General features: G+C 40.1%; 1 protein-coding gene across 11 annotated transcripts in view; it reads left to right on the top strand.

The window, feature by feature from the left end:
• The first annotated feature begins 903 nt into the window (after nt 1–903).
• Nucleotides 904–10,851, top strand: part of vps13d (vacuolar protein sorting 13 homolog D) — a 40,561-nt gene continuing 30,613 nt past the window's right edge. For 7 of the 11 annotated variants that reach the window (XM_081706668.1, XM_081706667.1, XM_081706670.1 and 4 more), the window contains exons 1-20: nt 909–1,521; nt 2,076–2,285; nt 2,385–2,462; nt 2,803–2,993; nt 3,130–3,210; nt 3,303–3,419; nt 3,501–3,605; nt 3,762–3,932; nt 4,117–4,217; nt 4,363–4,531; nt 4,676–4,777; nt 5,242–5,443; nt 6,522–6,704; nt 6,816–6,946; nt 7,076–7,142; nt 7,290–7,469; nt 7,551–7,681; nt 7,788–7,920; nt 8,080–10,329; nt 10,675–10,814. In XM_081706668.1, the coding sequence (XP_081562794.1) occupies nt 2,189–2,285; nt 2,385–2,462; nt 2,803–2,993; nt 3,130–3,210; nt 3,303–3,419; nt 3,501–3,605; nt 3,762–3,932; nt 4,117–4,217; nt 4,363–4,531; nt 4,676–4,777; nt 5,242–5,443; nt 6,522–6,704; nt 6,816–6,946; nt 7,076–7,142; nt 7,290–7,469; nt 7,551–7,681; nt 7,788–7,920; nt 8,080–10,329; nt 10,675–10,814 (4,629 nt within the window). In that variant the 5' untranslated portion in view covers nt 909–1,521; nt 2,076–2,188. Of the gene's footprint in view, nt 1,522–2,075; nt 2,286–2,384; nt 2,463–2,802; nt 2,994–3,129; nt 3,211–3,302; nt 3,420–3,500; nt 3,606–3,761; nt 3,933–4,116; nt 4,218–4,362; nt 4,532–4,675; nt 4,778–5,241; nt 5,444–6,521; nt 6,705–6,815; nt 6,947–7,075; nt 7,143–7,289; nt 7,470–7,550; nt 7,682–7,787; nt 7,921–8,079; nt 10,330–10,674; nt 10,815–10,851 lie in introns of those variants that run through there. The other 4 variants (XM_081706673.1, XR_014119682.1, XM_081706665.1 and 1 more) reach the window with 4 other exon arrangements.

Below are 10,851 nucleotides of genomic sequence, written 5' to 3'. Positions count from 1 at the left end.
GCAGCAGTTATGTGGAATAAACTTCTGTTTTTCTTTAAACAGTTACAAGTTGAGAGTAGCTTTAAACATGTGTTGAAGAAATTACAACTTATTGTAATATATTTATGCAATTTTCTTGCGTGACTGATTGTTACAATTAATTATTTATTTATTTATTTATTTAGAGGACTGCAATGGAAATAACCCAGAGCCTTGTGTTTTTATCCCCAGCATTTATTTATGTGTTTATTTGTTTATATGAATGCAATCTTTATATATTCAGTACATTTCTATGTATTCAGTATCATCTATATGCCTGCCTATGTTTGTCATGCATCTTGAGAGAATAAATTGCGCTTTTAAATAGCACACAGAATATTGATAGTCCAAGCAAATACGAAACTTCATATTTCCTGGTTGTTGATGAACCGTTCCAAAATCCATGGCATGCTTGCGGTGGTGTAGAAGGCCATCTGCTCATTTTACGTTCTTACGGACCCCCACATCTGGACAAAAGAGGAAGACAGGTCTCCTATCTATCTATCTATCTATCTATCTATCTATCTATCTATCTATCTATCTATCTATCTATCTATCTATCTATCTATCTATCTGTCTGTCTGTCTATCTGTCTATCTGTCTGTCTGTCTGTCTGTCTGTCTGTCTGTCTGTCTGTCTGTCAATCTTTCGTTTAGACTATTTTTTACCATTAAGAATACCCACCATTAAGCCTACACAGCCCTAACAAGATATATTTAACTTATATTTTTTACAGTTTGATGTCGTAATCTTGGAATCTATTTTCTCTAGACCTTTGGTGAAATGATTAACGAGCGACTGTTTATAGTGAAGAACGGATTCACGAAATTCTCATGTATAAACCCAAACACTAGATGTCCACAGTCACCAATGTGTGCGTGACCTTTTATTTTGTTTTGCCACGTGACCGGAAAAGCGCCGATGGAACCGCGATTCTTTCAGTTTGACATATCTGGGCGACAAATACGCAGGTTCTAGCCATCAAGTAATAAAAGCAGATGATTTTCGCAAGACCAAGTGACCGATGCAGTCCGCATTACAGAAAATAACCTCAAACATATCGCTCAGTCCAGTTTTATATCATGTTTAAAAAGTTGCTAGTTGTCCGCCGGATATGCCAGCTAGCTGGGTAGCTAGCTAAGATAGCTAAGTGTAGCTCTCTGCAACCTTCGCTTCAGCGTGTTGTCTCATTCTGCTGGTGTCGCATTTGTCTTGAGGGTTTTGCCAGGCGTTTCTCTTCGTGGGAACTCAACTGTGTGGTGTTAATATGTGGAGACGACGCGTACAAAGCTAACAAACGCAAAGGCTGTCTTTCACCGCTGTTTCCTTTTGACAAGGACAGACTTTCTGTTCATGGACACTGGATACTTAACAGCCTGTCGCTCTGTTTCTGGATGACCTGTGGAACTTAATAACATTAGGTTAGATAAATTTGTGTGGATTACAATGTTTCTAAACTGCTTGTCTTGAAAGGTCGCCGTTCACGTTCGGCCTACAGTTATGGTAAGGTGACCAGCAAACCTTACGTTAGCAGGTGACAGCTAAGAGCAAATGTTAAGGAAAAGTTGATCAAAAACGCAATTTAACATTCGTCTGATTGATACTGCGCTCTAAATTGTCTATTTACACGGTCCTCTCTGATCTCCAGTATCTAATGGTAAAGTTAGATGGCGTTAGGTTAGATGCCATCTTTATAGTTAGGCAGCTGTCACGGAGTTTGCCTGCTGTCTTTGGTTAATATATAGTTATATTTTTGTGTATTGTTGCACGCAAATATCCATCCATCCATCCATCCATCCATCCATCCATCCATCCATCCATCCATCCATCCATCCATCCATCCATCCATCCATCCATCCATCCATCCATCCATCCATCCATCCATCCATCCATCCATCCATCCATCCATCCATCCATCCATCCATCCATCTTTGGCTGCTGTCCAGTATAATGTTAGGTTAAGATAAGTCTGTTGTATTGGTTTAGAAGTTTCATGTTTGAATTGATGTATGTTTCGGTAGAACACTAATATTTTGCCTCTGTTTCTTGTTTTCTAGAATTCAAATGACTGGAGTGAGCATTGACTATAAAGTCCCAGCCCCTGTTTGCCATCAAAGCTTCCTTCCCATTTATGCACTGCCTAGCCCATTTCCCTCCACTCTGACCCATAATGTTGGAGGGACTTGTTGCATGGGTACTTAACACATACCTAGGCAAATATGTTAGCAACCTTAACACAGATCAGCTCTCTGTTGCGCTTCTCAAAGGTATGACTCTTCTCGTTCTCATTGTGTGCCATGCTGCTTGTGAGTAGCTACTTTTGATCAAACATCATCAATGCTATGTTTTTTTTTTTTATGTTCCAGGAGCTGTAGAGCTTGAGAATCTTCCTTTAAGAAAAGATGCACTCAGAGGGTTTGATCTGCCTTTTGAGGTCAAAGCAGGTGAGCGCTAATTTAGCACTGTGTGCGGTTCATGCCACTGAGACAGTGAGGAAACTCACGCTAACAATGAAATGCCTTTTAAAGACAATAAGGATTTTTTTGGTTTGGTGACCAAAAAGTGCACTTTTGTGTCTAGCAGCTGTTTTGTTTGTAGGTTGTTTTTTTTTTTTGGTTCTTGTTCTTTGCCTGCATAGATAACTCTCAAAAAAGTGTTGAGAAACAATTCTTAATGGATCTCAGTAGTGCTAAATATTAAGAAAGTGTATTGAGTGTGCAATAAACATATGTATTTCTCTTAATTTTAGTGTAACACTTGTTTTATGTTTCTAAACTACCGCAGGCTTCATTGGGAAGATCGTGCTTCAGATCCCCTTCTATCGGCCTCACAGTGACCCATGGGTCATCTCCATGTCTCAGATAAATCTGATTATTGGCAATGCCCAGCCCCAGGAATACGATGAGGTGCAGGAAAGAAAAATTGAGCGTGAGCAGAAGAAACAACTGCTCAAAGCATTAGAGGACAAATGGAAGGTAGTGAGCTTTGAAAAATACTGACCGATGCTTGTGCTTCAGTGTAAAGAACTGGTTACCTTTACAGTAGTTACCTTTAATAACTGGTTACCTTTACAATGAAAATGATTGTACAATTGTGTCTGTGTAATTTCAGAGTGAATGTGAGCAGAAGGGTGAGTCATACTGGTACTCTGCCACTGCCTCCGTGGTCACCAGAATAGTTGAGAATATTGAGGTAATTCCACTTTTCCCATTTTATTATTGTATATTAATTTCACTGTTAATTTCAACCTAGTATAATGACCTTACATATCTTTACATCTGCAGCTGAAGATTCAGGGTGTGCACGTAAGGTTTGAGGATGATGTCTCCAACCCAGAAAAGCCCTTTGCTTTTGGAATTTGTATTAAGAACGTATCAGCACAGAACTCCTCTAAAGAACCGGTGAGATGAACAGTAACAGTAATTGAATTTATAAAATGCATTACAGCCTTCTCTTATGTTAGTTGAATTCTTTGCTCACAGGCTCAGAAGCTCATGCGGCAGAAGCAGCTGGAGATTGAGGAGTTCAGTGTTTACTGGGACACCCAATGTACCATGCTGGCAGATCTTCCTCAAGCTGAAATACAGGTATTGCTTTGGAAATAATAATACCAAAAAAAAACCCACTACAGTACCAGTAGTTTGATATATACCAGATTAACGAAGTAGTTTCAGGACTTTACCTGATGTATGATAGTTTTCTCCTGGGACATGCATTTCTTTTTTTCTGTATTACCCCAATAGGAAACCATGACCACTTGCATGCATAGCCGAGAGCACCAATACATATTTGAGCCTGTGTGTGCGTCTGTGCTTCTGCGGAGGAATGCGTCTAAAGAGCCTCTGCGCTCACGTCACACCCCACGCATCCAGGGCCAGGTGCAGCTCGACCCTCTCTCACTGCACCTCTCACAGGTACTGGACAGCTTGCCTGCAGCTGTCAACTCAGCTTTTAGCTTATGACTTCAATTTTTTCTTTTTTTCTTTTTTTTTTTGAAGAAGAAATTGTCATGAGAAGAAAAACCTTAAGACTTAAGATTTTATTTAAGATGTCTGTGTTGACTCTCAGTGGGTACTTTGGGTTGAATCCAAAATACAGGTTCAGTATCAGCAGATAATGGCTTTTCTGAAAGAGCTTGACAGGCGAGAGAGGGAAATGCTTTTTCGAAAGTGGAGACCCAAAGTCCCTTTATCAGGAAAGTAAGGCACTTTGCATCATATTTGGAAATGCAAGCAATCATGCAAATATGTGTTTTTTTTATCATTTAGTTTTGGTTGACTTTTCTCTGTCTGTGTATGTAAATGGATCAGCGTTTAAAATAACTAGCTTTCTTGTTTCCTGTAGCTGCCGGCAATGGTGGATGTATGCCATCAGTGCTAACCTGGACAAGATCAGGGAGAAGCACAGGTGCAGGAACTGGAACTTTGCTCTTCAGCGTGCACGTGATACACAGCTCTACACAAGCCTCTATAACCAGAGACTCGAGGGAGTTGCTCTGACTGCACAGGAGGAGGTAAACCACCCGTACTAAACTTATAGACCTAGAGGACTGAAATGATACAGTGCACAAAACCATAAATCACCAGTATAACTAAGTATAACTGGCTGATTTTATTGAGAAATTGTGGACTACTGTGGCTGTGTCTTTCATAAACAGATTGAGTTTGAGAGGATTGAAGATGAACAGACAGTGGAGGAGTTGCAGAGTCTCAGGGAAATTGTTCATGACTCCTTTCGAAAGCAGCTGGAGATTGCAGAGGCAAGCTGATATGCTTTATGTAGAAGCTTGAAGGGCACTAACTTAAAGGGCCTTGTGCTGAGCTAAAATATCTTGCTTGACATTAAACATAGATATAAGACATAAAAAGATGTAACAGTAATCCTGTGGATTAAGCTCTGACCTTCATCATTGTCTGTCATGGACATTGAAGTATTGTGTGCATCTCTTGGCCCAAAGAGAAAAAGCTGCCACATATGCATGCTACATGCTTAGAAAACTATTTTATCTATTCATTCAACTTGCTTTTTGGGCCACGTTTAACTGCAGCAGTACAACCATATCAGACAAAGGGCAGAAACTTTATTGCAGCAATTTGCATATTTAAAAAAGAACATCACTAAGTCTCGTCAAAAATGTATGATCCTCGTTATTCTTGGTAATGAATAAGCAAAGTATTATTGAATTGGTGTCTTAAGTACTCACCACAATTAATTCATTCTCAGGGTGTCAGAGAGCCCATGACCGAACCTGAGGGCGCCTCCCCCTCCAGTTCTATTCCAAAGAGTGGCAGTTCTGGTATGATCCAGTACCTACAGTCCTGGTTCCCCGGTTGGGGTGGATGGTATGGAGGTTCTGAAAGGGGCCTAGATGGGCAGCCCATGGCTGATGACCTCATGCAAGGAACTGCTGAATGGGATATTCTGGGTGAGTTGAGATGTTTTGTATTTAGAAATGTGTCTCATACTGGATGAAAAAAGGATGGGTAAATAACTATCTTAAAATAATGGTATTTTCTCAGCATTTTCCTTTTACTAAACTCAAATTATGGATTATTACTTGTAGTGTTGTCTTTCTTTAATATAACAGCTTTATAAAATTAACGCCAAAGAGGTATAACCTACTGCCGTATTTAATGTGACGTTAATAGCACATATTTTATATATCACAGTAACATGTTTCCTCATTCGTAAATGTGCATTGCCAGCATATTTTACTATTTCAGTGATTTGTGGTAGTACTGCATTTTGTCCTCATTTGCATATACCATTCATAATGGCACACTGCTTCTCAAAAAAAATAACCACCTGATACTGTCTGATGGTAAATGTCCTTGTAAGAAGCCTTTGTGGATTTTCCCTTGGTCACACATGCAAGTCATCAACAAAATTCTGTACATGCACCCATTTAGCTAATTGACATATGTATTTAAAATGCACATTTTTGCTCTGTTTGGGGTGAGCATGATGGCACATTTTGCAACTGCAATAATAGACTGTGACTCGCTTTAAAACTATCTCAGAATGCCATAAACATTTCCCATGAGAAATGCAAATGTAGGTGTTGCAGAGGAAGAAACTATTCACATATCTAGACTAAGGAGAGAATTTTGCTGCTATGCCATGTTTAAAAAAAACTAAAGTCAACTCAGCACAACCATGTAATTCCCATTTTGGTAATTTACAAATGCATTACATTTTATTGTAACTGGCAGCGTACCACTGGTCATGCCTGGGCTTTGTCATCTGTCTCTTGATGTGGATCTTTAAAATATGTGTGGATTCATTTATATTTCGTTGTTCATTGACTTTCACCAATCTGGGCAGAGGTAAAATTAGTGTAAGTTGACACCAGTGTGCTTATTATTGCAACAGTTACATTATGAATAGGAATTAAATACTGTATAGCACATTTTGTGTGGCATAGTGCAGTTACCATCAAGTTTTATGAATCTGGCCCAGTCTTTTATGCATAATTTAACATGAATTACTCCTGCCATTCACAGCTGAAACGGATGACCTCTTTGACCCACTAGAAGAGTCTCGGACATTAAACACTTTCACCAGGAGGGATCACCTCTTTGCACAACTGGATTTCTTCCTTGAGAAGGCAGCCATCACTCTCTTCCAGCAAGACAAGTTGAATCCTTTGTCCAGTGAGAGTGGGGTCATACAGCTAGAGTTTTCAGGTGCAGTAAATATCGTTCCATACATCTTTTTTTTTTAATCTCAGAAAATATTGAATCTTATTCTGTTACACATTTTTTCCCTAAAGCTAAATGCATTGTTTTGATTTGCAGGGGTGAAGATTGGTATTGAGTCTTTACCTCGCTCAGAGTCCTCTCTACTGTCTGTCAAGCTTGGAGGGCTGTTTCTCAGAGACCTCACCACCCAGGGCTCTATCTTCCCTGTCCTAGTCTCACCAAAACTGGTAATCTTCTCTAGCTCATTGTGTGAAAGTTTACATCTGCATATGCAGCTATTTTTGTTTCTTGCACCGGACTTGTCATCCTTTGATAATTCAGGATTAAATTAACATGTTTTCTATAACATATTTTAGGATAAGGTTGCTGTTGCCATCAATCAGCCCTTTGGAGAGAATAGTATCACAGACAAAAGCAATATGGGTGAGTGGTTTTAATATATATGAATGTCTTATTTTTCTGGCCACCTTGTAGTATTTAGTTTTAACTTTATGTTAAATAGTGAATTCTTCTCACAAACTTGAGTAATTTAGAACAGATGTGTTTTCTTTTATTTATTAATTTGTTCAGATTCTGATATGGAGTCCACGTCATCCCCTGTTTTTGAGATGATCTATGAGCGTAACCCAATAAGGAGTAAATTTGAGAGGAGACTGGAGGTCAATACCAGTCCTCTTAATATCATCTACAACCCTCAAGCTATCAAGAAAGTGGCAGATTTTTTCTACAAGGGAAGGGTTCATACTTCAGGTTGGCACTGGATTACTCAATTGTTAGAATTTCCATTATTAATTGCCATGTTTTTAATTTTGGCACTTTTGCTGTTTATAGGGTTTGGATATCAGTCTGAATTAGAGTTGAGAGTGACTGAGGCAGCAAGGAGACAATACAACAAGCTGAAAATGCAGACAAAGGCTGAAATTCGGCAGACCATAGACCAGCTGTTGGTTGGAGAGTTCATTGTAAGGCATTTTAACAATAACTGTTGTTTCATTATGCTTGGTGATGCTAGTGATTATTGTGTTTGTACTAGTGTCTTCAACCTTTATTTTTTCCTATTTACTCTAGGAGAATAGTAAGCGTTGGACAATGAAATTGGATATATGTGCGCCTCAAGTTATTTTCCCAGATGACTTTCAATCTGAGGACCCCATGCTAGTTGTAGTCGATCTTGGTCGAATTCTCCTTACCAATTCTCAAGGTATTGAGTGTGTGAGTGTGTGTGTGTGTGTGTGTATGTATGTATATATATGTATGTATATATATGTATGTATATAAAATGTATATATGTGCTTAGCTTTTATGGGGTTTTTTTGGGGGGGGTTTTCTTGTGCTCCATTTTTTCTTCTTGTCCTTATAGAAGATCCTAAAACAAAGTCCAGGACCTCTCAGTCAGAAGATGAGGAGTTCAGTGACGAGGAATACCAGACTCCACTAGCAACACCTCCAGAGTCTCCACTACCCGAACCAGAGAGAGAGTTTAAAGGTCTGGAGAAGAGCCCTGACCTCTCCATCCTTAAATCTGCAGAGGGAGTCCAGGCCTTCAGCAGGATCTTGTATGAGAAGTACTCCTTATCTTTTAACGACCTGCAGATCATGGTTGGGCGCTACAAAGACAACTGGAAACACTTACAGGAAAGTGAAGTGGGGCCCACCCACGTAGTGGAGAAGTTCAATGTGCTCTTACAATTGGAGCAGAGACTGCGTTACACCTCAGACCCTCAGCTCCCTGGTGCAGTTCTCTCAGGTACCTTACCAGACCTGAAAGTACATGTTAACCTGGACAAAATGACTGCATTGAGAAGCTGTCTGGCAAGACTTGCTCGCACAAGTGGAGATGAAAACATGTGCAATAAAGCAGAGAACGTCAAGTCTCCTGACCCATTAACACTCCGTCATGAAAAGATCTTTCAGAGGGACGACAGTCAGTGGAACTTGCAGGAGTATGACAAAAACCTTACCAAGAGTGTGACAACTCTTGAGCAGCAGACACGAGAAGTATTGGTTGAATCCAGACTACTTCTTGCGGAGTTCAACATCAACTACATGCAGCTTGGTGTGGAAAGTGGGGGGCGGTATATATCTGTTCTAAAGGTGTTTGGTACAAATGCTCACTTTGTAAAACGACCTTATGATGTTGACGTCTCCCTCACAGTCCATGGTCTTCTTCTAGTGGACACCATGCAGACATATGGCTCTGATTTTGACCTGCTTGTGGCATCTCATAAGCACCTTAGTTTTGATGTGCCCACTGGGAGTCTCAGAGAGAGCCAGCCTACATCACCAGACTCTCAAGATGGGAAGCCACCTGAACTGCCAGACCTGGGTCTGCCTTTTGACAAAGTATCCCCTCTTAGCTCACTTAGCAATGAGGAGGCACTCATTAAACTGGAATACCAGTTTGTTAGGTCAGATTGCCCATCAATGAACAGAGATAGCTCTCTACAGGTCACCACCATACAGGTCAACAATTTGGATATTATTCTCAACCCTGAAACTATTGTAGAGCTGCTCAAATTTCTTCAGCAATCATTTCCTAAAGAAGAGAGCACATGGGCTCCCTCAGCACAGCAACCTACACCAGTGCCTAATGGACAAGACCAAGACGAACTCTATCAATCCACTTATGATCAGAATAAGGAGTTAACTGTAGAGATTCATAGGTTAAATATGCTACTCTTGCGAACAGTTTCAACTGGATCTGGCTTAGGTGGTGAAAAAAGAGGCATGAAAATTGCCACAGCCAGTATAAATGGGACAAAAGTCAACGTTTCTATGGGTAGTCGACTTGATGTCAACGGCTCCTTGGGTTGCATTCAGCTTGTAGATTTAACTCAGGAAGGGGGTAAAAGTCAGTTTGTGGTCAGTATTGGAAATTTAGAAGATGATACCGCTGTAGAAGGTGTATTTTTTACTGGTTCAGGGTTCATTCCCTATGAGGCTTTAAATTTCCACCTTTTGGAGAAGTCCCCAGGAGAGTGCTCTCTAGAACTCCATATGGCATCACTGCACTACAATCACTCGGCCAAGTTCTTGAAAGAGCTCAGTCTTTCTGCCAATGAAGTGGAAGATAACTTTCGTTCCATGCTGAAGAGTGCTGCCACAAAGGTCTCCTCTGTGCTGGCTACTAAAACAGCAGAATACAGTGGCATGGTCTCTCTCTTTGAGACCCCATCTAAGAGATCCAGACTGCAAAGTCTAAGCAACTGGACACTGGAGCCTCCAGAATATGAAGAAGATCTTACCGGTCCTGAGGAAGAACAAGGCACAGACTCATTTCTGGTCAAGCTTACACTGAATGTCAGCATAGAATCCCCTGTTGTATCAATTCCTCGGAAACCTGGACACCATGAACTTCTCGTTGGTCACCTGGGAAGCATTACCATTCAGAATTTTGCTGCAGAGCAAGACACAAAAGGACAAAAATTGCAGGTTGAAGTTAAAAATATAAGGCTCTATTCTGTCAATACAAGTAATCTAGTCCCGAAGAAAGGGCCTCGGACTGACAGCAGCTCCAACCCCAGTCAGTCACCATCTCATAATCCCATCTACCTAGATGAGCCACAGTTTACTCGGCAAGACTTCTTTGTGTATCTAAGTCGTGGAAAAGGTGAGAAAGGTTACCTTAATGATACCATGTTTACACATGTTGAAAAATGACCACACCATGTTTAATAAGTGACTTAAGAATGAAGTCCTGCTTAACTGTTTAACTTTGCATGCTTTGGACATGTATGTTTGCCAAGCTATTTGCTTAAATCATCATTTTGAAATGAAATCATTCAGCTCTAGTTTTAAGTGAGTCTGCTCATTAACATCAGGGATGATAGGTAGCCTTATTCTTCAGTGAATGTGTACAATATGCCAATCATATCACATTGAGCTAAAACTCATTAAATGGACTTTCCTGCTTAACTGCATTTTCTGTTTGAACATGCTATTCCTCCCTCTTCAGCATTTCACATTCTTAAAGACACTACCATCCAGTTTACTCTTGAAAAAGTTCCTACTGTTGAAGACATACAGTTCTGTGATGAACCATACCACAATACAGGATTACTTAGAGTAGAAGGCAAATTTGTCAATGCCGTTAAGGTAAAAAAAAAAAAAAATCCAAGTCATAGTAATTAAT

Source organism: Electrophorus electricus, chromosome 24 (genome assembly GCF_041902795.1).
Source record: "Electrophorus electricus isolate QZ-2024a chromosome 24, ASM4190279v1, whole genome shotgun sequence".
In the NCBI taxonomy this organism is placed as follows: Eukaryota; Metazoa; Chordata; class Actinopteri; order Gymnotiformes; family Gymnotidae; genus Electrophorus; species Electrophorus electricus.
The sequence above is the reverse complement of the archived record's forward strand: the minus strand, read 5'-3'. Positions and strand labels throughout refer to the sequence as shown.